This window comes from Pan paniscus, chromosome 19 (assembly GCF_029289425.2).
Source record: "Pan paniscus chromosome 19, NHGRI_mPanPan1-v2.0_pri, whole genome shotgun sequence".
Classification (NCBI taxonomy): Eukaryota; Metazoa; Chordata; class Mammalia; order Primates; family Hominidae; genus Pan; species Pan paniscus.
Genome location: NC_073268.2, coordinates 55,139,559 through 55,166,467, shown reverse-complemented (window position 1 = coordinate 55,166,467; position 26,909 = coordinate 55,139,559). Strand labels below are relative to the sequence as shown.

The 26,909-nt window shown below is 44.4% G+C and overlaps 1 protein-coding gene across 18 annotated transcripts in view; it reads right to left on the bottom strand.

Moving 5' to 3' along the window:
* The window catches only part of SPECC1 (sperm antigen with calponin homology and coiled-coil domains 1), a 313,351-nt gene that overhangs the window by 156,163 nt on the left and 130,279 nt on the right, over positions 1-26,909 (bottom strand). For 3 of the 18 annotated variants that reach the window (XM_055101222.2, XM_063599218.1, XM_008959381.5), the window contains exon 1: positions 7,805-8,075. The exons of 13 other annotated variants lie outside the window; for them this stretch is intronic. In XM_055101222.2, coding sequence (XP_054957197.2) covers positions 7,805-7,844 — 40 coding nt within the window. In that variant the 5' untranslated portion in view covers positions 7,845-8,075. Of the gene's footprint in view, positions 1-7,804; positions 8,115-26,909 lie in introns of those variants that run through there. 2 more of the 18 variants (XM_003807286.5, XM_055101225.2) reach the window with 2 other exon arrangements.

Sequence of the window (26,909 nt, the reverse complement as noted above, 5' to 3'; positions counted from 1 at the left end):
CAAAAAAATTAGCCAGGTGTGGTGACATGCTCCTGTAGTCGTAGCTACTCGGGAGGCTGAGGTGAGAGGACCGCCTGCACCCAGGAGGTCCAGGCTGCAGTAAGCTCTGACCCTGCCACTGCACTCCAGGCTGTGTGACAGAGACAGAAACTGTCTCAAAAAAAAAAGAGAGAGAGAGAGAATATAAATGTTTTGGAATATATAAGAGGACTTAAGAATCACTAAGTTTATTAGAATAATTATTAAATTTATAAGACTTTAAAAACTGGATTTTTTTGTCAGACTTTAACAAGAACCTAAATATACTAAATAAACACAAATTAAAATGTTAACTTTATTAGCAAAGTTTGTAAACAGAACTCAATTTAACCAGATGCTCTTAGAGAGTGCTTATTAAATTTTACTGCATTTATAAATAGAACATATGGAATAACAAGACGTTGAACTTGAAAATTTCAAGAGCTACTTTTTTATTATCCACAACTTTAAATGACTTAATTTTAAAAATCAAAGTAACGTATAAACAAGCTTTTCTGCAGTATATATATTTGATTTTCTGTCTTAATTAGGGGAAACTCTTTAATGGGAAGCTTAACCCACTGACATTTATTACAGTAACATATATTTGACCTTACTTCTTAGATTTTTTACTATGTATTACCATTGATATTTGATGTATGCATCTTCACTTTGTTTTTTGTTTTTGAGATGGAGTTTTGCTCTTGTTGCCCAAGCTGGAGTGCAATGGTGCAATCTTGGCTCACCGCAACCTCCGCCTCCCAGGTTCAAGCGACTCTCCTGCCTCAGCCTCCCAAGTAGCTGGGATTACAGGCATGTGCCACCATGCCTGGCTAATTTTGTATTTTTCAGTAGAGACAAGGTTTCTCCATGTTGGTCAGGCTGGTCTCAAACTCCCAACTTCGGGTGATCCGCCCACCTTGGCCTCCCAAAGTGCTGCGACTACAGGCGTGAGCCACTGCACCCAGCCACGTCTTCACTTTTACAAAAGCAAAGAGAATCCAAAAAAGAGAAAAAGGATCCAAGAAATAATGAACTAACCTGAGAATGAGATAGGACTAGAAAGCAACCAGTCCAAACCAAAGTATTATGTTGGAGGGTTAAGAAGAATTAACAGCTAAAGCTTATCAGGTGCTTTCTATGTGTGTCTATTTTAAGCCTTCATATGTTTTAACCTATGAATCACCACAACAATCCTACAATGTAGGTTATATTACTCTTCCCTTTCCTAGATAAAGAATTTGAAGCTCGAGGAAAAATTATTTGCCTGGGCCGGGCGCGGTGGCTCACGTCTGTAATCCCAGCACTTTGGGAGTCCAAGGTGGGCGGATCACAATGTCAGGAGAAGGAGACCAGCCTGGCTAACGCAGTGAAACCCTGTCTCTACTAAAAAATAGAAAAAATTAGCCGGGCGCAGTGGCAGGTGCCTGTAGTCCCAGCTACTTGGGAGGCTGAGGCAGGAGAATGGCGTGAACCCGGGAGGTGGAGCTTGCAGTGAGGCGAGATCGTGCCACTGCACTCCAGCCTGGACGACAGAGAGAGACTCTGTCTAAAAAATATATATATAAAAAAATAAAAAATTATTTGCCCGAAGTCTGAGGGCAGAAGTGACAGAAATGAGAGCAGGGCACGGTAGCTCATGCCTGTAATCCCAGCAATTTGGGAGGCCCAGGTGGGCGGATCACCTGAGGTCAGGAATTGGAGACCAGCCTGGCCAACATGGCGAAACCCCGTCTCTACTAAAAATACAAAAATTAGCCAGGCATGGTGGCACGCACCTGTAGTCCCAGGTACTCGGGAGGCTGAGGCAGGAGAATCTCTTGAACCTGGGAGGCAGAAGTTGCAGTGAGCTGAGATCACTCCACTGCACTCCAGCCTAGGCAACAGAATGAGACTCTGTCTCAAAAAAAAAAAAAAAGAAAAAAAGAAGTGACAGAACTGAGTATGAAAAGGCAGACTAGCTTCTTGTTTTTAAGAAAAAAGAAATTCCCTCTTACAGTCTGCAAAAGTAAGAAACTGAGTAACAGGATAAAAGCATATTAATTTTTTTTTTTTTTTTTTTTTTTTTTTTTTTTTTTTGAGACGGAGTCTCGCTCTGTCGCCCAGGCTGGAGTGCAGTGGCGCGATCTCGGCTCACTGCAAGCTCCGCCTCCCGGGTTCACGCCATTCTCCTGCCTCAGCCTCCCGAGTAGCTGGGACTACAGGCGCCCGCTACCACGCCCGGCTAATTTTTTGTATTTTTAGTAGAGACGGGGTTTCACCGTGTTAGCCAGGATGGTCTCGATCTCCTGACCTCGTGATCCGCCCGCCTCGGCCTCCCAAAGTGCTGGGATTACAGGCGTGAGCCACCGCGCGCCCGGCCTTAATTTTAAAAGTAAAGAGCATATTCATACCAACTCCTTTCCATTCTCCTTACTCCTTCCTCCTGTCTTCACAGATCACGCGTTATGCAATGTAAGATGCCATTGTCTTCTCTATAAATCTAAACATACTACCTGGTTCTCCATTAAATAATACATGAGATCCTGATATTTTAAATGCTGATAGGCCTTCCATTTTTAGAATTAACCTATAAATGATGCACAGAAGACTTACTAATACTAATTATGGAACAGAATGAAAATGTCCTAGCCATGTGAAAGGTCCAGAGGCAGACTGGGAATAAGTGCAGGAGGGGGACTCTTGAGAATAAGGCAGAAGACATTTAGGGGCACTACATCCTCATTTACCTGTGACAAAGCCTAGGACACTATTTAAAGCTGGTGAGTCAAGAAATAGAAGTGGAAAACAATAGATTACCTTAGAATTTTAAAGTTTTTTCTTTTTTGAGACACTCTTACTCTGTCACACAGGTTGGAATGCAGTAGCGCCATCTCAGCTCACTGCAACCTCCGCCTCCCGGGCTCAAGCGATTCTCCTGCCTCAGCCTCCCAAGTAGCTCGGATTACAGGTGCCCACCACTGCACTCGACTAACTTTTGTATTTTTAGTAGAGACGGGGTTTCACCATGTCGGCCAGGCTGGTCTCAAAATGAAATTTTCATATAACAAAGTGGAAGGACTTTTACAGTAAACTTCTGTATACCACTACTTGTATTCTACCATTAGCATTTTTATACTAACAATGGATTTGGAAAATTTAAGTATGACTTGCAGAAATGGGGAGTGAGGAGTATATATAGTAGGGAAGATGTGCTTAATTCCTCAACTTTCATAGTGCAGGTTAGTAGTAGAGAGGCTTGAAAACTAACAAATCAAGAAACAATAAGGGTATAGTATATCATGTAGAATTATAGAGGTAACTACCATTTCATAGAAATGCATCAAAAAATAAGACAGACTAATGGGTGGGTAGAGGAATGAATATAGAGATGTACAAATAAAGCAAATACAGCAAAATATTAATTTAGAATCTAGGTGGTTGGTACATGGGTGTTTACTATGTAAGTCAATTTTTCTGATTAAAATTTTTGTAATAAAATACTGATGCAAATGTGGTTGAGAATGGTCATGTCTACAAAGAGACACTAATGTTTACCAATATGCATGCTGCTCTCTGCTTGATGCAGTCCCCTGGCATGTCAGTGGGGCTCTGTGACTGAGTCTGGCCAGTGGAACGTAAGTAGAAATACTGTGCACCACTTCTAGGCCTGGCCCCTAAAACCTCGGGCAGGGTCCTCCACACACCTTCTCCTCTCCCGACTGCTGGCAGATTCAGGGCAATTTGGGAGCCATATGCTGAAGAGGAGCATCCACCAGCCTGAGTCTCTAACAACCACCTGCTGATGGTCCCCAACTCACACCAGATGCGACATGAGGCAGCAATCAACTTTAACTGTCTTAAGTGGCTATTTTGTAATTTATCTGTAACCACAGTTAGCATTAACTATAACTAATACAGAGTGCACCTGAGGAGCTTTTATTTCATGTAGTTTGCATTAACTTTTTAATTTCATATATGCAAATTTAAAACAAATAATAAGCTGGTACTGGGACTAGGGAAAACCTTCTAAACTCACTTTCTAAGACTTCTTTAACACTTTGGGCACCTTTGTGTGAATATAAAAAGGCAAAATTGCAAAATGGCACCCCTTCCTCTGGGTTGCTACAACCCTGCCGGGCCCACTCAACTCTCTAAGCAGATGCATTTGAACAGTACACAAATTGCACAACCATGCCCAGCAGCCCTGACAATGAGGTGATGACAACCCAACCTGGTTGGAAACTGAAGGACTGTTAACTAGGACCTTTTAGGAAGCATGAGATGTGGTCACCAACTTTCTCTGCCCAGGCTGAAAATTTCAGACATGAAATTTTCATATCTTTTACTGGATCTATTTATCTTATCCATTCTGCAATACCATGTTAAGTCATGATGTCCCAACTCAGAGGACTGCAGATACCACAACAGAGGAATCCTGCTGCCACTACAGCCAATTCCAGGGCTAGAAAAGCAGCAGCAGCTGAGAAGCTGCCTTCTGCCTTAGAAACACCCCAGAGGGGATGAGGAGCTTCCATCTGGAAAAGATGGTGCAATCTCAACGCCTACAGCAGGTCTCAGATGGGGATTTTACCTCTTTACTCTTTAAAGAGACTCTCCCTGCCACTGTCCTGTGGCAGTCAACCATGGAGGTGTTCCACTGGGATCCCTTTTTCAAGAAAGAACTTGACCAGGTACAGTGGCTTACACCTGTAATCCCAGCACTTTGGGAGGCTGAAGCAAGAGGATCACCTGAGCCCAGGAGTTTGGGACCAGCCTGGGCAACATGGCAAGATCCCATCTCTACGCCAGGCATGGTGGCTCACACCTGTGATCCCAGCACTGTGGGAGGCTGAGTCAGGCGGATCACTTGAGGTCAGGAGTTCAAGACCAGCCTGGCCAACATGGTGAAATCCCACCTCTACTAAAAATACAAAAATTAGGCGGGCATAGTGGTGCACACCCGCAGTCTCAGCTACTCGGGAGGATCGCTTTAACCCAGGAGGCAGAGGTTGCAGTGAGCCAAGATCACACCACTGCACTCTAGCCTGGGTGGCAGAACAAGCCTCCATCTCAAAAAAAAAAACAAAAACAAAAACAAAATCCCATCTCTACAAAGAAAACAAAACAAAAACAAAACAGCCGGGCCTGTTGTCCTAGCTACTTGGGTGGCTGAAGTGGAAGGATTGCCTGAGCTTGGAAGGTCAAGGCTGCAGTGAGCCATGATCACAGCACTGCACTCCACCCCAGGTGACAGAGTCAGACCTTGTCTCAAAAAACAAAACAGAACAAAAAAAACCGAACTTGCCATTCATCTGCAAGGACTGCAGAGGGCTGACAGCCTCCAGCTGTTGGCACCACGAGGATCCTAGGACTTGTGTTAGCTTCTGAGCTGAAGGCACGTTCTTCCAAAGTAGCCTCTGGCCAATGACTGACCCACAGAAAGACTAGGGACTGTCCTTTCTGCCCAACCTGAGACCCCTCTAATGGGTGGGCTTTGCTAAGGAGCTCCCCCATCAAGTGGCCAAGACTTCAGGTCTGCATCATTATCTGAGGCTCTCCCTGCCCAAACCTGCTGCCTCCCGCTTCCCTTTCATAGGTGTTGGGTCTGCATCATGATCAAAACCTTTCCTTGCCCAGGCTGGTCTCCAGCTCCTCTAATTCTGCTTCCTATCCCTATTGTCTGTCTTGGATACATTCTTAATTCTAAATGTCTGTTCTCCATGGACAAAACTGACACAATATGGGAACCATGCGACACTCAGGCTTGTGTGCTGCTATCACTCATCCAGCCTCCCTTCTGCTTCCCCCTTATATCCTTTTGGTCCCCTTGCTCTGATGACCCTCGGAAGCACTTGTTGAGATTCTAGTCCAATGTACCACAACTGCCAGTTGGGGCCATGCGACCTCATCCCAGTTCCTGTGGTAAAGCCGACTGAAAACCCACGCATCTTTAACAAAGCTCTAATTTCCAGGATCTCAGTGATGAACTCTACAGCATTTCATCACAGCATTAGAAGGCCAGTTAAAATTACACTTTCAGACAGTAATCCAGCATTTAAAGTTTTTACCACGAATTTCTAGCCAGGCAAGGTGGCATGTGTCTGTAGTCTCAGCTACTTGGGAGGCTGACGGAGGAGAGTTGCTGGAGCCCAGGAGTTCAAGGCCAGTCTGGGCAACATAGTGAGACACCATCTCTTAAAAATGCCCTAAATCCAGTATCTTCATTTGCAGCAAATCAGAGTTCCCATTCTGAAATGATATGCATTCTTTGAAAAATACAATAAAATAAGTCACTGGCATAAACATATTCTTTTTATGTCCTATCCATCACAGTGCTTTAAAAAGGTCACTAAAAAAATTGGAACACAGGCATCCAAATCACTCTTAAAAGCTGTAACAAGAGTAAGTCTTTTCACAATTTTAACACAAAGGAAATAATACACAGGGGTTTTCACAATACCTGGACAAGCATGTAACTAATGAGAAGTGTTTTTAAAATGTTACCAATCCTTTACCGAACCAATCCTTTACCAACAGGGTTATTTATAACAAGTATATTATTTTTATTTTATGCATATTTCATTTTATGAATATGCTTATTATTGGTTATTCTGCCCAAAAAATAGTCTGAACAAGTGCTGTGTAATTAAAGTCACCTCTAGGCAGTAAGCTGGCCCCTGAAATTTTTCTTCATAGTATTCCTGTGAAGAAACTTGGACAGCCCGTCCAAGTTTTCCATCCTGGCTGTGGTACCAGTCCAATGTACCCCAAGTGTCAGGGAGGCACCCGCCTCCACCCCACCCCGAGGATAGGGCCAAGGTGGGGCGGCTGGGGCGCTGGGAGGTGAAGGAGAAGCAATGCGCAGAGGCCAGGACGACCCAGCGTCCTACAGCACGGCACCCAGCTCCGGGAAAGGTCACTCGGACAAGTCGCTTCACCTCTCAGAGCCTCAAAGTCCTCATTCAAATTAAAATTCAAATATTACGCCTTTGGAAAATATTTACAGTTCTGACTCTCCCACAGAAACACATACCTGTCACCTGCCCCCCACCCCCACAAGGACTCCAGAGTCAGGTCAACCACCTCTTTCCTATCAGCCAAGATGCCATTTTTCAGGCAAAACTAAATCCCTTTTGCTTCACGTGACAGTCCAGAAATGTTTCGTTTTGTTTTTAAAAGCAACCCTGCTTATCGGCATCTAACTGTGCTGGGGGCCGGCATGAGCTACCAGAGGACGAAAACTACGGCCCAACTGACTCCACGAAGCTCACTCAGGACTGAGGAAGTAAAAACGGGATAACCAGAGGCGCGCCCGACACCCCAGAACAAGCACGGACTATTCTGGGTTAGGAACAGTCGCGGGGCAGCCCTGGCGTGAGAGTGAGGGGCAGAGCCGCGGGCGCCACAAACTGCGGGGCCGGCGGCCGACAGGGAGAGGCCGCGGGGCACGCCCTCCCCGCAAACGCCCGGAAAGTCCGCGGGCGGCCTGCGCGCTCAGGAGACCTGGTCTAGGCGCAGGCCAGGCGCGCAGTGGGGAACCCCGCGACAGGGACCCAGCGGTGCCTGCCCGGCGGCCCCGGCGCCCAGGTGCGCGTTCAGGACGAGCAGCGTTTTCTGGTCGCGGCGCCGGCAAAGGTAATTTCACAATCCCAAGCGGCGCATTCCAACGACAAGAATCACACCCCAGGACCTTAGCCTTTCGCTCGCCCCAGTCGGCGCCGCGGGCCGGAGGCGGTGGGGGAAGGGCGCCTGGCGGGGGTGGTGGGGTTGCGGCTGCGGCGCGACCCCCGCCAGCCGCACAGACCTGGTTCCGGATCCTCGGGCCGTCCTGAGTGGTTGCCCATGCTTGGCCGACTCGGGCACCAGCCGGCTTGCCGGCCTCGGACCGGGTGTCCACCGTGCCGAGCTCGCGCCGGCTCCGGCTTGCGAGGCGGTGGCGTCCGGCGGGTCCGCTCCAGTCAAAGAAAGGGCCGGGCGCCTTCCAGTTCCCAGCAGCTGCCGGCGGAGCCGCTGCTCTCCCGCGCCCGTGGGCCCCGCCCCCTCATCTGCATCAAGCCCGCCCGCGCGGCCCGCCCCCTTCATCTGCATCCTGCCGGACCACCTCAACTGCACACCGCCCGCCAGGCGCGGCCCGCCCCCGTCATCTGCATACTGTCCGCCCATCTCATCTATATTTCCTTCTTGGCTGCCAGAAGGCCCCGCGCCGTGGGCGGGACGCACGGGCTGACCGGCTGCAGGCCTCCGCCCGCGGATGCTGAGAACCGCAGCTGCACAAGGTAGGCTGGAAAAACCCCACTGCGGTGAGGCGGGAGCCTAGTGCCGCCGGAAAGGCAAAATCCTGCTCGTGTGAAGCTAGACCTATCAGGACAAGAGAAACCTAGGACTAGCGCAGGACAGGCGCTTAATAAGCATTTTTTTGGGTGAATGAATGAATGGATGAACAACTCGAGGAGGTGGTGAAGAAAAATAACGCCAACAAAGACGTACTCACCCAAAATGAATACTATGGCTAATAATAAAAATGCATACCAATCGTAAGTAGAAACTGTTCTGCCGCTGTCGGAAATTACTAAAATGGAAATTACCCTGAACGACTTTCATCCTTCATCTGACAGTGAAAACACTTAGAACAACGAAATCTTGCAGTAAAAATATTTAGGACTAATAAAACCATTAGTGGTATGACTGGTTCTATCTCGTGCATCACTTGAACACTACGGTCCATTCTCAGGTGTCACGCATCAACATCGTAGGACACCACTGATTACTCCTAACGTCTCCAAACAGTGTGTTCACTTGGTTCCAGGATGCTACCCTCTCCTAGTTTTCTGCTCACTCCCCTAGAAGCCTCTTCCCAGTCCCCTTTGTTGGTTCCTCCTCATCTTGACCCACCCTGGGCACTAAAGCTCAGCCAACAGACCTCTTTCCTATATACTCTCTTGGTCTTTGATTTACCAACTTGTGGCTTTTAAATACCATCTACATATCTCCAGGCTGGTTCCCTCTTCTAACTCCAGACTCATTTGTCCAACTACCTTCTTGACACCTTCTCTTGACACCTCCACTTAGGTTTTTTAATAGTCCTCTCCATCTCCATAAGTGGCAGTTCCGTTCTTCCAGTGACTCAGGCCAGAAACCTCGACTCCTTTCACATGCCACATCTCGTCCCTCAACAACGCCTGTCAGTATGTATATCATAAATAGCCCTACATCTCAGCACTTCTCACCTCCTCCACTGCTACCCCCGATCCAAGTCGCTGTCATCTCCTGCCAGGATTACTGCAACTGCCTCCTAACCAGTCTCACTTCTCCTGCCCTTGCCTCTTTATATAGTCCATTCTGCACATACAGTGAGAGTGATGCTTCTAAAGCCTAGGTCAAATCATGTCACACCCCCACTTGCAACGCTCCAGTGTCTTTCTGTCTCACTTGGAGGAAAAGTCAAAGCCCTTACAATGGCCTCCAAGGCCCTGAATAATCCTCCTCTCCCCCCATCAGTGAACTCACCTTCCCCTTCTCACATTGCTGTTGCTACACCGGCCTCCTCACTGTTCCTCAAATAAGCGGGGCATGTTCCCATCCCAGGGCCTTTGCACTTGGTGTTCCCTCTGCCTGCAACATTCTTCCCCCCGACACCTACACTGCATAGACCTTATGTCTCACCCTCTCTCACTCCCTGGGCCTTTGCTCAAATGTCACCCTACTAAGGGGGCTTCTCTCATCACACCACATTAAATAGTAAGCCAGACCCTCAGCACACACCCTCTCCTACTTTGCTGGCCTCTGTGACACTGATCACCATTCCATATACCACATGTTTACTAATTATTGTTCCTCCACTAGAGTGTAAACTTTATAAACACAGAGACTCGGAACAAATGAATGAAAACGAATGAACCAATGTATAGGCTGCAGGCAGCAGACACAAATTAGCCCTTAAATACACATTACTTCTTTTTAGTGGTAGTATAGTACCATGAGTTGGTTTCTGCCACAAAACTAGCGTGTCAAAGACAAGAGTCACAGTTTTATTTCTGTAATCTATAAAACACAGCACAATACTGAGCATGTACAAAGCAAATATACTAAGGAAAATAAATAGCAGGAAACAATGTTAGAGCAGAAATGCATATGACACCAAGTGCAACTCCCTCCCCTTTTAAAAAGGTAACTAGCCCAGAAAAGATGGTCGACTTCCCCAAATAGTTCCAAAATGATAGGCAGAGCCTGAGTTTGTGATCATGGTAAGAGTGACACAACTTCAATTTACAGAACAGTTACATACTTATTCAAAGAGTTTTGGAAATCAATGAGTCAATTTGCTAATTCTGTAAAATGTCAAGTAATTAACATGTCTCTTTATGGAAACTGGACAAGTAAGACCCCAACCCAACCTGGACTCCTATGGCTCTCTCACCTCCCACATTTAAAATATCTAGTCACGTCCTGCACATTTCATCACCTTAACATTTTCCAGACTTTGCCTCTCTCTTGTCTTTGCTGCATCTTTGCTTCACAAGGGCTACTGCATTAGCTTCCCAACTAACTTACTACTTCCACTTTCGCTGCTGCTTAAATTGCTCCTCCACCTGAATTATCAAAAATGCAAATCTGACTGCGCCATGCCTCTGCCTAGAAGTTCCTGTGGCTCCCCTCTACCCTTAAGATGAAGTCCTTCTAAGCTTAGTATACCAAGGTCCTTCATAATCATGTGCTCCACCTCCACCCCTATTGTTCTAGCCTCAGCTTTCAGAAGTTCTCCCTCCCAACTTATATTACAGCAATGTTGAGCCAGCTGTAGCTCCCTGAACACACCCTATTGTTTCAGGCCTCTATGCTTTCATATCTGCTATATTCCGTCGGTTTCAACACCTCTTCCATAACTGAGCTGCCTGGCAAATGCTTATTCATCTGCTGTGAACTGAGTTGTGTCCTTCCTAAATTCATGTTGAAGCCCTACCCCACAATGTGATAGTATTTGGAGACAGGGCCTTTAGGAGGTAATTAAGGTTAAATGAGGTCATAAGGGTGGGGCCCTAATCTAGCAGGATAGGTGGCCTTATAAGAAGAGGAACAGGCTGGCGCGGAGGCTCACGCCTGTAATCCCAACACTTTGGGAGGCTGAGGCAGGCAGATCACGAGGTCAAGAGATCAAGACCATCTGGCCAACATGGTGAAACCCCATCTCTACCAAAAATACAAAAATTAGCTAGGCATGGTGGCACGTGCCTCTAGTCCCACCTTCTCAGCTGAGGCAGGAGAATCGCTTGAACCCGGGAGGCAGAGGTTGCAGTGAGCCGAGATCGCACCATTGTACTCCAGCCTGGCAACAGAGCAAGACTCCATCTCAAAAAATAAAACAAATAAAAATAAAAAAAGAAGAGGAAGAGATCTTTCTCTCTCTCTCTCTTTCTATTATGTGAGGTCACAGTGAGATGGTGGCATGTATAAGCCAAGAAGACTCCTCACCAGAACCCAGCCATGCTGGCACTCTGAACTCAGGCTTCCAGCCTCCAACACTCCGAGAAATAAATTTCTGCTGTTTAAGCCATCCAGTCTGTGCTATTTGGTTATGGCAGCCGAAGCAGAGTAATATATATCATCTTTTAAATTCTTGCTCTGTTATCACCCCCCTTTGGTGGGCCTGCACATCTCAGACAGAATTCAATGCTGTCTCCCTCATGGTACTTCTGTACCTGTCAATGCTTGTATTATTTTATTTTATTTTATTTTTTGAGACAGTTTTGCTCTCTTGCCCAGGCTGGAGTGCAATAGCGCGATCTCAGCTCACTGCAATCTCCGCCTCCTGGGTTTAAGTGATTCTCGTGCCTCAGCCTCCCAAGTAGCTGGGATTACAGGTGCATGCTACCATGCCTGGCTAATTTTTGTATTTTTGTAGAGATGGGGTTTCACCATGTTGGTCAGGCTGGTCTCAAACTCCTGACCTCAAGTGATCCACCTCCCTCTGCCTCCCAAGTAGCTGGGATTACAGGCATGAGCCACCAGGCCCAGCTGGGGTTTCTCCCACAAAACTAGCATGTCAAAGACAAGAGCCTCCCGGGTTCAAGCGATTCTCCTGCCTCAGCCTCCCAAGTAGCTGGGATTACAGGCGCCTGCCACCATGCCCAGCTAATTTTTCTATTTTTAGTAGAGACGGGGTTTCACCATGTTGGTCAGGCTGGTCTCGAACTCCTGACCTCAGGTGATCCACCTGAGTTGGCCTCCCAAAGTGCTGGGATTACAGGCATGAGCCACCATGCCCAGCCATGGTTAATTTTAAAAAGCAGTTCAGGGATTAGTCAGGTTGTGGCAGTCACACATCCTGGGCAAATGAAAAACCAACTGCCTGAATGTTATATGAATAGGATAAAATTTCCTGTGGAATCAAAGAGTCCAGTGGAATCAAGCAACACGTGGAAGTGAAGCTGATGTGCTGTGTATCTGGTGTAAACCTTAAAAGTGGCTCTGATGATCATGGTGACAGGGTGACATGTCAAAGACGTCTGTGATGACTATAAAAAAAGCAACAGTGTACAGACACTCCTCAACTTATGATGGGTTACATCCCAATAACCCATTGTAAACTGAAAATATTCTAAGTCGAGATGGGCTTTGTAGACAGGATGGATGCAAAAATGCTGGCAAACAATATTCAAAAAAATGCTGACAACGCAGTACTGTTGAAGGTTTACCCCCATGATTGCAGGGCTGACTAGGAGCTGCGGCTCACAACCACTGCCCAGCATCACAAAAAAGTGTAGCTCCACATATCACTAGCCTGGTAAAAGATCAAAATTCAAAATTTGAAGTACAGTATAGCTTTTGTACCATCACAAAGTCAAAAAATCCTAAGTCAAACCATCATAAGTCAGGGACTGTCTGTAATTTCTAAATTACTGTATTTCTATAATGTGTAATTTCAAATGTAAAGGTATAACTAAGTTGACAACTTGGACATTATAATTACATATTTTTTACTTCACCTATAATCTAAGCGTTTTAAGGAAGACAAAAAGGTTTTTATGGAACTTCACTGAATATAAAGATCCCTTATATACAGGCATAAACAATAAAATAATATATATGTGGTCCCATTTTTATTAAAAATTTCTATATTCTACTGTCCATATTAATATGTGTAGAAATATTTTGACTAGTATATAGCAAATTATTAGAAATAACTATATCTGAAATATAGAATTAGGAAAGACTTTTTTTCTATACCAAATATCTGTCTTAATAAATATATTTTACTACTATGACCAGAACACATTTTAAAAAGTACATATCTAAGGAGTTATTCTTACAGAAATTTATTTGAAAGAAATAGTTACAGGCCAGTCACGGTGGCTCAAACCTGTAATCCCAGCACTTTTTTTTTTTTTTTTGAGACAGAGTTTCACTCTTGTTGCCCAGGCTGGAGTGCAGTGGCGCGATCTCGGCTCACTGCAACCTCCGCCTCCCGAGTTCAAGCGATTCTCCTGCCTCAGCCTCCCGAGTAGCTGGGATTACAGGCATGCACCACCACACCTGGCTAATTTCGTATTTTTAGTAGAGACGGGATTTCTCCATGTTGGTCAGGCTAGTCTCGAACTCCCGACCTCAGGTGATCTGCCCGCCTCGGCCTCCCAAAGTGCAGGGATGATCCCAGCTACTTGGGAGGCTGAGGCAGAAAAAATCACTTGAACCTGTGAGGCAAAGGTTGTGATGAGCCGAGACTCTGTCTCAAAAAAAAAGAAAAAAGAAAAAAGGCCGGGCACGGTGGCTCACGCCTGTAATCCCAGCACTTTAGGAGGCTGAGGCGGGCAGATCACCAGGTCAGGAGATCAAGACCATCCGGACTAAAACGGTGAAACCCTGTCTCTACTATACTAAAAAAAAAAAATACAAAAAAATTAGCCGGGCGTGGTGGCGGGCGCCTGTAGTCCCAGCTACTCGGGAGGCTGAGGCAGGATAATGGTGTGAACCCGGGAGGCGGAACTTGCAGTGAGCCGAGATCGCACCTCTGCACTCCAGCCTGGGAGACAGAGTGAGACTCCATCTCAAAAAAAAAAAGAAGAAAAGAAATAGTTACAAATATACACAAACATCTAGCTTGCAAGATAATCCTTAACATTTGTTGAGAAACAATTACATGCCAGGCACTATTCTAAGTACATTATGTATTTCGATTTATAAAACAAAATTGTTTTTTTAACTCCAATTAAAGATTAGAAAATGACTGAGAGGGTGAGTAACTTGCCTAAGTTTACTCCGCTAGAAAGCAGCAGAGCCAGGATTTAAACCTGTGTCCCCAAGTCCACCCCAAGGTTTGGTGATTCACTGAAAGGACTCACAAGACTCAGCACACAGTTGCACTCAGAGCTATGATATATTACAGCAAAAGGATACAAAGAAAAGGGAAAAGGTCTACAAGACCAAGTCCAGAGGAAACTAGGTGCAAGCTTCCATGAATTTCCCCCCAGTGTAGTCACATTCAGGGTGTGCTTAATTCTTCCAGCAATGAGCTGTGACAACACGTGTGAAATGTCTGCCAGGGAAATTCACTAGAGACTTAGCATCCAGGGTTTTTACCAGGGGATCACGTAGGCTCCTGGAAGGAAAACAGGAGTTCAGCATAAACTACAGTGTTTGCACAGTTTATGCAGTGAGCCGCTCTTACCAATTAGGGTGGTAGGAACCCTTCCGAAATCCAAGTTCCCTGACACGAGCCAAGTGCCAACCTTGGAAGCAGCCTTTCTAAGGACAGCAGTCCCAGACCTGCTACATTCACCCTTTTCTGCAGAGAAACCATGCCATTTAACTCCAGAGTTTGTGTTCTTAACAACTGCACATTGCCTCCTTTCTGTTTGTAATAGCAAAAAGCTGGAAAAACCTACAATGTTCAACACAAATGTCCAAGTTTAATAAAATATAATACAGCTATATGATGGCTTCCTATGCAGTCTCTAAAGCTATGTGTCAGATACTAAGTTACAAAGCAAAACAGTACATATGTTAAGAATGTAATTCGCTGGGCGAAGGGTGGTGGCCTACCCCTGTAATCCCAGCACTTTGGGAGGCTGAGGCAGGCGGGATTGCCTGAGGTCAGGAGTTTGAGAACAGCCTGGCCAACATGGTGAAACCCCGTCTCTACTAAAAATACAAAACAATAGCTGGGCGCGGTGGCAGGCGCCTGTAATCTCAGCTACTCGGGAGCCTGAGGCAGGAGAATCGCTTGAACCCGGGAGGCAGAGGCTGCAGTGAGCCGAGAACGCGCCACTGCACTCCTGCCTGGGCAACAAGAGCAAAACTCTGTCTCAAAAAAAAAAAAAAAAAGAATACAATTCTAAATTTTTGTACATAAACAAAAACTATATAGACACAGATACCTGGATAAGATGGAAAGGGTTTCAACAATTCTACCTCAAGGCACTGATTGAGAGTGGCCCTCTCTGAGTAGGCAAGATTATGATGTCCTTTATATAAGTTCTTTTATTGCTTGTCCATTTTTTTTTATTTTTTTCTAGTGCACATGTACTGCTTTTTGCTTTTGAGTTAAAAATACATTTATTTGGAAAAATACATAAATGTTAAAATAATTTAAAGTAAAATTCAGCCTGGGAAACAGCACAAGACCCTATCTCTAGAAAAAATAAAAAATTAGCCAAGTGTGGTAGTGTGCACCTGTAGTCCCAGTTACTCGGGAGGCTGAGGTGGGAGAACCACTTGAGCCCAGGAGTTCAAGGTTGCAGTGAGCTATGATTGCACTACTGCACTCCAGCCTGGGCCACAGAGTGAGACCCTATCTCTAAAAATAATAATTTCAAGTAAAGTTTATCATATTACCAAAAATCTTCAGTTTCTAGGAAGATTCCTTGAATAATAAACTCTAATACATATATATTCAACAAATATTCATTTATTCCTCAGAATACTGTTAAGAACTAAACTTAAGCAAAGGTAGGACCAGAAGACAGTTCCTAATTTTTACTAAACACCAAAGTGTCATCGTTTTTCTTATTTTGAGACAGAGTCTTGCTCTATTGCCCAGGCTTGAATACAGTGGCCCAATTATAGCTCACTGAAGTCTCGAACTCCTGGGCTCAAATGATCCTCCCACCTCAGCCTCCCTCCCAAGTAGCTGGGATTATAGCCTCATGTCATCACACCCAGCTAACTTTTTAAAATGTTTTATAGATATGGGATCTCACTATGTTGCCCAGACTGGCCTTGAACTCCAGGCCTCCAGCAATTTTCCCTACTTGGCCTCCTGAAGTGTTGGGATTATAGCATGAGCCATTGCACCCTGTCTCTATCATTTTTAAATAATACATGATTAAACTTTAATTAGTAAAAACCTTTTATGAAAAGCCGCAACATATACAAAACTAAAGAGAACTAATATAATGGCCCTCCATATGCCTCTCAACTCAGTTTCAATAGTTTCCAACTCAGAGCCAATTTTTTTCATCTATCACCCACTTCTTCCTCTAGCTTCAATTATTTTGAAGCAAATCCAAGACATCCTATTTCATTGGTAAATATTTCAGCATGGATTTCTAAAGATAAGAACTCTTTAAAAAACACACACACAATTCCATTATCTCAACTAAAAAATATTAACAATAATTTTTTACCAAATAGCCAGAGTTCAAATTTCCTTGTGCCAGTATTTTTTTTAAATCATGATCCATGGCCAGGCATGGTGGCTCACACCTGTAATCTCAGCACTTTGGGAGGCCGAGGCAGGCAGATCACCTGAGGTTGTGAGATCGAGACCAGCCTGACCAACATGGAGAAACCCTGTCTTTACTAAAAATACAAAATTAGCCGGGCATGGTGGTGCATATCTGTAATCCCAGCTACTCAGGAGGCTGAGGCAGGAGAATCACTTGAACCTGGGAGGCGGAGCCTGCGGTGAGCCAAGCACTCCAGCCTGGGAAACAAGAGCGAAACTCCGTCTCAAAAAAAAAAAAAAAAAAAAAAATCACGATCCATACTGTTATGCACCTATTAGAATGGTGAAAATCCAAAAGACTGACAACACCAAATGCTGGCAAGGATGTAGAACAACAGAAACTCTCATTCATTGCTAGTGGAAATGCAAAATGGTACAACCATTTTGAAAGACAGTTTGTCAGTTTTGTTTTGTTTTGTTTTGTTTTTTGAGACAGAGTTTTGCTCTTATTGCCCAGGCTGGAGTGCAGTGGTGCAATCTCAGCTCACTGCAACTTCCACCTCCTGGGTTGAAGCAATTCTCCTGCCTCAGCCTCCCAAGTAGCTGGGATTACAGGCACCCGCCACCATGCCCAGCTAATTTTTTGTATTTTTAGTAGAGATGGGGTTTTGCCATGTTGACCAGGCTGGTCTTGAACTCCTGACCTCATGTTCCACCCGCCTCAGCCTCCCAAAGTTCCAGGATTACAGGCGTGAACCACCACGCCCAGAGTCAGTTTCTTACAAAACTAAACATATTCTTATCATAAGATCCAGGAGTTGAGCTTCTTGATATCTACCCAAATGAGCTGAAAACTTAGGTCTACACAAAAACCTGCACATGAATGTTTATAGCAGTTTTATTCATAATTGCCAAAACTTGGAAGCAACAAAAATATCCTTCAATAGTTGAATGATAAACTGTGGTACATCCATATAATGGAATATTATTCAGCACTAAAAAGAAATGATCAAGACACAAAAAGACATGGAGGAACCTTAAATGCATACTGCTAAGTGAAAGAAGCCGGTCTGAAAAGGCCACTTCTTTTCAGCTACACTACATCATTCCAGCTATCTGACAAAAAAGGCAAACCTGTAGAGACAGTAAGATCAGTGGTTGCCAGGTACTTAGGAGGAAGGATGAACGGGTGGAGCACAGGCGATTTTTAGGGCAGGGAAACTACTCTGTATGACTCTGTAATGGTGGATACGTGTCAAAACCCATAGAATGTACACCACCAAAAGTGAACCCTAACATAAACTATGGACTTCAGTTAATAACAATGTACTTACACTGGCTCATCAATTCCAAGAAATGTACTACCCTAATGCAAGAAGTTAGTAACTTGGGAGTCTGGAGGTGATGGTGAGGGGGTATATATGGAAACTTTCTATACTTTCCACTAACTTTTCTATAAACCTACAATACCTCTAAAAGATAAAGCCCATTAATTTTTTAAACATTCCTGATCCAAATAATAAACTTGAGCTTAAATTAACACCATAAAACAAGTGTGGCAGTCTCTGTGGACTACCTACCTATCAGCCATTTCCCACATCCTCCTTCCTTCCTTCCTGCCAGGGAGCTGGCCCTGAGAGAAGGTGGCCTGTTCTTAGCTGAGTAGTAGATCCTTCATGCACAGCCTACGTTAATCCTGGTGATTCCATTTTCCTTGCTAGTGACTAGGTCAAGGATGCTATGAGACCCAGTTCTGACCAAAAACATTTGAAGGGAGGTCTGCTGGGAGGAAGGCTGGGGAAAGTTCTCTTATTCTTAAAGAGATACTGAAACCTTCTTCTTCCATGGGACTCTGTCCTCGATTTGAGGTTGCCAGAACTCCAGTAGTTATCTCGTGATGACGAGGGGAGCTGGCCAGAGGGCCAAGCCAGTACACTCAGGGTGGTCGACCAAAAAGATGGAAAGAACCTGCACCCTTTTTGGCATGCCAAACCCCTGAATTAAACACCCTCTGAGTTACCTACTTTCCATTCTGTTATGCACATGGCACACTTCCTCAGTGTTACAATCCAGCGAATCAGGTGTGGTCTGACCCAGTAGCCATTCTTTTTCTCTACTTACAAGCAAGAGACCGAGGTTCAGGGAGATTACGCTATCTTGCCCAAGGTCATATAGATTAAAAGTAGGGAGCTGAAATTTAATGCAGGCCTGTTGCCACTGAAGCACTCGTTCTTCCTACACTAAACCACTTTGTCTCCAGTAGAAGCTGGACACAGAATCTTCAAAGAGAAATCAACATTTCAGGATTCAGAGAAAACAAATAGTTTCTTAAAACAGGAAACTATAAAATATGGAATATCTTTAAGGAGAGAATCTTGAACATCCTTTTTGAATTAGAATGTTTTTAGCCTTAATAGGGCTTAACTTAAATATGAATAACCTTGCTATAATCTAAATGAAAGAAGACTGATATCAATCACTATAAAACTATACACACAAAAAAAACCTCTGTACTTGTCTCAGCCACTGATTCATTAGGTGATCCATCCTCCTAGCCTGTGACATCTCTATTATCTGCCCACTGCCTTCTTTGAGACCTTGGTACAAATATAAAAAATCTTCATTGAGCCAGGCATAGTAATGCATGCCAGTAGCCCCAGCTATTTGGGAGGCTGAGGCAGGAGGATTGCCTGAGCCCAGAAGCTCCAGTCTAATCTAAGCAACATAGCAAGACCCTATTGCTAAAACAGAAAAATCAAAGTCATCATTGGCCTTCAAGATTTTGAAGTTCACTTATATATAAAGGAAAAGTATAGGCTGAACACCTTCCTATGTATTTTGTGTGTCTCATGTTTCCCTAGACCAACAAGTCTAGGGGTACAAATGGGGTCATGTTAACAGTACTGGCTGGGCACAGAGGCTCACACCTGCAATCCCAGCACTTTGGGAGGCCAAGGCAAGAGGATCACTTGAGCTCAGTAGTTCGAGACCAGCCTGGGCAACACAGGGAGACCACATCTCTACAAAAAGTAAAAAAATTAGCCGAGCATGATGGTATGCACCTGTAGTCCCAGCTACTTGGGAGGCTGAGACAGGAGAATCACTTGAGCTTGAGCCCAGGAGGTCAAGGCAGCAGTGAGCTGTGATCGCACCACTGCACTCCAGCCTCGGTGACAGACAGAGACTCTGCCTCAAAAAAAAAAAAAAAGAAAAGAAAAAAGAAAAAGAAAAAAACAGTATTAAATAATATTTTTCTGGCCCTAGTCATTTACTTATCGTCCCAACTGCAAAGTTCCCCCAGTATTTCTGGGAGTCCCAGGAGTGTGTCACCTTTTCTCAAAGCGAGGACTCTCAGTGAACTCACATCGTGTGCTCTTTATTCTCTCCTCTACAGAACTCCCTTGGGAAGCTCAACCTCAGCAGCCTAGGCCCCTCCCTCCACTCAATGGCAGAAGGAGGCTCCCTGTTGCCTGGGCTCCCCCACGCCCTGTGGTGGGCACTGAAGCCGCCCCACAGGCCTATCAGGCACTCACTGCTGCAGGTACGGACAACTTTCCTGCCTTGCGTGATCAGCCCCCCATCCCTGCTGCAGGCCTCCTCTCAAGGACTCTGAATGGATTCCCCCTACTCTGAACCTGTACTGGTATTTGTCGTTACGAAGGTACCACCGCTGAAAGAGATGCTTAGAAAACCATCCCCATAGTTTAACACTGGTTGTTTTTTTGTTTTCTTTTTTTTGAGACAGAGTCTTACTCTGTTGCACAGGCTGGAGTGCAGTGGCTCAACCTCCGCCTCCCAGGTTCAAGCCATTCTCGTGCCTCAGCCTCCCAAGTAGCTGGGATTACAGGCACGTGCCACCATGCCCAGCTAAATTTTGTATTTTTAGTAGAGACAGGGTTTCCCCATGTTGGCCAGGCTGGTTTCAAACCCCTGACCTCAAGTGATCTGCCCGCCTCGGCCTGCCAAAGTGCTGGGATTACAGGCATGAGCCACCACGCTCGGACTTTTTTTTTTTTTTTTTTTTGAAACTTGATCTTGCTCTGTCACCCAGGCTGGCATGCAGTAGTGCCATCACAGCTCACTACAGCCTTGACTTCCTGGGCTCAAGCAATCCTCCTGCCTCAGCCTCCTGAGTAGCTGGGACCACAGGCACGTACCACCACGGTTGGCTAAAGTTTTGTATTTTTGGTAGAGATGGGGTTTTGCCACGTTGCCCAGGGTTTTTTTTTTTTTTTTCCTATAAAGAATATTCTTGTGGCAAACACTGGTTGTTTCTAAGACGTGGTGTTTCAGATAGTACTTTAACTTTCTTCTCTGTTCTTCTTCTGTTATTCCCTTTATTATTTTTATTTTTTAATTGTGGTAAAATATATGTAACATAAAACTCACCATCTCAATTATTATTATTTTTTGAGACAGGGTCTCAACTCTGTCAACCAAGGCTAGAGTACAGTGGCGCGATCTCAGCTCACTGAAACCTCCACCTCCCAGGTTCAAGTGATTCTGCTGCCTTAGCCTCCCGAGTAGCTGTGACTACAGGCACGCACCACCATGCCTGGCTAATTTTTGTTGGTTTTTTTTTTTTGGTAAAGATAGGCTTTCACTGTGTCAGCCAGGCTGGCATCTCAACTATTTTTAGTGTACAGTCCAGAGGTGTTAAGTACATTGTTGTACAACCATCACCACCCCCATGTCCAGAACTCTTCATCTTGCACAACCAAAACTTGGTAGCTATAAAAGAATAACTCTCTACTCCCTCCTCCCGCAGCCGCTGGCAATCACCATTCAACTTTCTGTCTCTATGGTTTTGGTGACTTTAGGTCCCTCATAGGAATGATCACACAGTCCTTTTACTCAGCATAGTGTCTTTGAGGTAGCACATGCTGTAGCACGTGTCAGAAATTCTTTCTTTTTAAGGCTGGCCTGACATTCTGTTGTATGTATATACCACATTTTTGTTGATCCACGCATCTGTTGATGGACACTTGGGTTGCTTCCACCTTTTAGTTATTGCAAACAATGCTGCTAAGAACATGGGCGCACAAATATCTTTTCAAGTCCCTGCTTTCAATTATTTTGGGTATATAACCAGAAGTGGAAATACTGGATCATATTATACTTTTCTTTTTAAGGTATTACTTTGTTTGTACTCTTTAAGCTATCAAGCATGAATCATCTTAATAAAAACAATGTAATTTTCCTTACCAAAAAATAAAAAGTATTTATTAACCAAAATAATAATTTAGTGACTTTACACGCACTATGCTGAATATAACAGAAGACAAGATTTCCCATGCCTTAGCAGGGCTCAGATTCCTTCATTCGGTAGATAACGTTCAGCATCTGGTTTGTACATGACACTACAACATTTGTACATGACACTATTCAAGTTTTCCATATTCTGAAGGAGGGGAAAAAGCTCAGTTTTCTTAATAAGCCAAAGGCCAACTCGGTGAACAGAGACTAGGTTCACACAACAAAGAAAACCAAGAGAAACTTGAACATGGGGAGAATGAGTGAAAGAGAAGATCACAAAGTTACGTAACTGAATCGGAAGAAAAGCTCCTTAGGCAAATAGCACACACATTAGTCCAGAAAACACTCCAATTCTGAGGAAGTGGCAGGGAGAGTCAAGGGAGGAGCCATACAGATAAAAAACAGATTAGTGGTTGCCTGGTGCTGGTGGTGGAAACAGATATTGACTGGAAACAGCAGCATGGGGTATTTCTGGAGTGACAGGAATATCTTAAAGCTCATCTGCGGTGATGGTTGTAACTCAGTCAATTCACTAAAATTCACTGGATTGCACACTGTAAATGTGTGAATTTTATGGTATGTAAATTATTATCAATAAAGCTGTTTCTTGAAAAAGTCAAGGGAGACAAGCAGATAAGCCTTCAAGACTTGATGTATTATTTACAACCTCAAAAGAGCCATGTCCTCGCTCTGAATCAGTTAGCATGACTGAAGCCTGGGGGAGCCTGGTGAGCTCGCATTCAAAGACACACAGTCTTTGAAGAAGAAGAGATAAAGGGGACAGCATCGCCCATACTCAGGAGTTGCCTGCTTGCTGAATGAGCAGCGAGCAGGTCCAGTGAGCTGGGTTCAACTCACGGCAACAGAGAATTATTAGGCAGGAGAAGCAGTATAGGTGGGATATGGGAGTGACTTAACAAATACACATGGGGTGCTGCAGAAGGGTTTTTAAAGGAAAAAGCACGCCCCGTTGAAAGGAGCTCAAGAAACGCTTTTTGAAGGAGGTGCTACTATGAGCGGGTCCTTTCCAGGTGAACAGCATATCCATCAAGGTCTGCAGTGGCAGGAGGAGGGGAGGGGGCAGCAGGGAGGGAGGGGCTTGGCTTGGACATGCACAGCCTAGACAAGCAAGGCCCCGGCAGCAGGCCCCGTCGTTGTTCACCAGAGTGATTGTGAAAAGGTCACAGTCAAGGCACCAACGGGGGAGGGAGGTAAGACAGCCATAGATCACACTGAATCACAAGGCAAGACGTTGCCCTTGGCCCCTCAACCAGTGAGGAGTGCTTGAAGGTTTTCGAGCAGAGAAGTGATCTCATGACAGCTGTGGCTTAGGAAGATTACTCTGGTAATACAGAAGTTGCTCTCTTATGCACTCTCTACTGAACATTTTACAGATAATCAATTCACCAAAATAACCAATGCACCCCATGTTTACAGGACACACTGACTGACACCCTTGGCAAGATGAACACTTTTGGCTGGTAGTCTCCTCTCTGGGACACCTGGGCACTTCTGCTCCCATCATGTGGGTTGTCTTCGTAGTAAGAGTCAGGCATATTTGTTCCCAAACCTATTTATGCTAGTTGTACTTGCAAATTTATTTCCATAACTTTGTACATAAACTAGTGAAATATGAGTACAAAGAGGGAGAGATATCGCTTCCTCAAAAGACATGCTGAATGGTTTGAAAAGACTCAGTGAAGATGAGTCACTAAAAATGGCTGAAACAATTACAAAAGATTAGAGGAATATTTGCAAACATGTGAAAGGATTCAGTATCCAATCTTCCTCTTAAGTATTTTTGTTCTTTCTCATGTTTAAAAAAACTAAAACTGGAAATCATAGGAGATATAAGAATGGAAAGATGTTTAAAAAAACTTCAATCAACAAGACCACTGTAAGACAATGTCTTGGCTCTATAACTAAAGATGAGTGAACAAATGTGCAGTTATATGTTTTGGGTGAAAATAAAATGTTTAAAAGTATAGTTTAGTTTTTTTAGGTTTCCCTGGTTTAGCCAACTTTTTCAATTGATTGGCCGAAAATGATCCTACTCACATAGGACGAGAGAGTAAGCATTAACCACCAGCAGCAACTCAAGTCAGGAAGCTACTGTGCTTTGGGTAAGAGACGCTGTGTTGGGTGAAGTCAGGGGAATGCAAAAGAAATAAAAAGAAGTGGGCTGGGTGCGGTGGCTCACGCCTATAATCCCAGCACTTTGGGAGGCTGAGACAGGCAGATCACAATGTCAGGAGTTCAAGACCAGCCTGGCCAACATAGTGAAACCCCGTCTCTACTAAAAATACAAAAAATTAGCCAGGCGTGGTGATGGGCACCTGTCATCCCAGCTACTCAGTAGGCTGAGGCAGGAGAATTGCTTGAACCGGGGAGGCGGAGGTTGCAGTGAGCCGAGATTGCGCAATTGCACCCCAGCCTGGGAGACAAGAGCGAGATTTCGTCTCAATAAATAAATAAATAAATAAGTGTAAGATGCAACTGTAGATGACAATTACATGTTGAGAGAAAGGAAGTTAATAAAGATAACACTAGAATGTATCTGGAGGACTGAGAAATGCCACTTCAGTTAGGACAAATCCAGATGCTAGAGAAAGCAGTTAAACAACTCTATAATGAAATGAGGATGATGGGTTTGGTTAAGACATGTTGAGAATGAAATGTAAGATCCATGAGAGCAGGGACTTTTTTTGTTGTCGTTAACTGCTGCATCCCTAGCACCCAGAAAGATGCCTGGAACATAGTAGACACTAAATATGTATTGAAGGAATGAATGAATACACATGCAGAATATTCCCCAGACATTTTCAACAAACAGTGGCAGGAGTGTTTCTGGAGTACGACGGGCAAGTTGGGATCCGAGATGCAGGTTTGGGAATCATCAAGGACTTCTGTCTATCTTGTAACCCAAAGGCTTGGAACAGAGCTTCCCACATGGGAGGATACAAGAAAATGTACCCAAGAACAGGTCTTTGACCTTAATAGCAGCCCCTTCAGGGTTGGAAAGGACTTTGATGAAAGTCTTCCAATCCTGTCACTCCATAGCTCCTCCACTTGTAGAGAATGAGTACCTCTCTAGCAAGCACATGGAGTTCCTTACTTCCTGGAGCAACATGCTTGTCTCTGAATTTCTGCAGCTAACCAGAATATTCTTTCATCTATTAGTCAAAATCTGGCCCTATTTTTACTAGTTGGAGCCAAAAATGGAAAAATTTAGTATTGACCAAAAAAGAACTGGTTGATAAGTGATGGTAACTTGGGGAGAAAAAAACATGTCATCTTAAAGCAAAGCTTCACGAATATTTATAGAAGCTTTATTCATAATTGCCAACACTTGGAAGCAACCAGGATGTCCTTCAGTAGGAGAATGGATAAACTGTTGTACATCCAGAAAATGGAATATTATTCAGTGCTAAAAAGAAATGAACTATCAAGCCATGAAAAGACATGGAGGAACCTTAAATGTGTATTACTAAGTGAAAGAAGCCAATATAAAAGGTGACATACTGTATGATTCCAACTATATGACATTCTAGGAAAGGCAAAACTATGGGACAGTAAAAAGATCAGTGGTTTCCAGGGACTAGGGATGAGGGAGGGATGAACGGGCAGAGCACAGAGGATTTTGGGGGCAGTGAAACTACTCTGTGTGATATTACAATTTCCGATATGTGGCATTATACATTCATTCAAACCCACAGAATGTACACCACCAAAAGTGAACCCAAACTTAAACTATGGACTTTGGGTGATAATGATCTGTCATGTCAATGTACCACGCTGGTGGGGGATGTTGATAATGGGAGAGGCTGTACATGTGTCGGGGCAGGGGGTGTATGGAAACTCCAAAAAAAAATTAAGACTCAAGCTAGGCCTGGTGGCTCATGCCTGTAATCCCAGCACTTTGGGAGGCTACAGCAGGAAGATTGACTGAACATGAGTTCAAGACCACCCTGGGCAACATAGTGACACCCCATCTCTACAAACAAAATTTAGCTGGGCATGAAGGTGCCCACCTGTAGTCCCAGCTACTCAGGAGGCTGGGGTGGGAGGGCTGCTTGAGCCCAGGAGTTCAAGGCTGCAGTGAGCCATGATTGCACCACTGCACTCCAGCCTGGGCAACAAGAGTGAGACCCCATTGCATAAAAATAAAATAAAATACAGGGCTGGGTACGGTGGCTCACGCCTGTAATCCTAGTACTTTGGGAGGTGGAAGGGCAGATTATTTGAGGTCAGGAGTTCGAGACCAGCCTGGTCAACATGCCGAAAACCCATCTCTAGTAAAAAATACAAAAATTAGCTGGGCTTGGTGGCATGGACCTGTAATCCCAGCTACTCAGGAGGCTGAGGTATGAGAATCACTTGAACCCGGGAGGCAGAGGTTGCAGTGAGCCAAAATTGTGCCACTGCACTCCAGCCTGGGCAATGGAGTGAGACTCTGTCTCAAAAAACAAAATAATGAATAAATAAAATAAAGATTTAATTTTAAAAAAACCTTTTAAAGGAAATAAAAAAAGAAAGCAAAACTTGAAGAATCTTAAAAGATGACCAAGAGTCTAAGGCAGGTGGATTTTTTTAAGTTTGTTTTTGTTTTGCCATAATTCCTAAGTAGGATATTCTGTTAAAGAAGATGATTTGAGGGAAAAATCACATTTTATAAAAATATCTATATTTCAGTTTCTGCTCTTAGTTCTACAGATGTGTCATTTCATTTGCTTGTCACAATTCTCTGTAATGGGCACGATTAACTCCATCTTATGGATGAGGAAACCAGCTGAGAGACACTAAGCAGCTTGTCCAACATCACACACAATGCTCCTCCAAGAGGCTAAGACATTCGCAGAATTGTGAGTCTGACCTCAAATGAGTAACTGACAGACTGAAGAAGAAAGGGGACGGTTCCTAAATAAACCAGTGTAACTGTGCAGGCGTTCTTGATGTGCTCAGGAAAACATGAGGGCATATATAGAAACTGAAA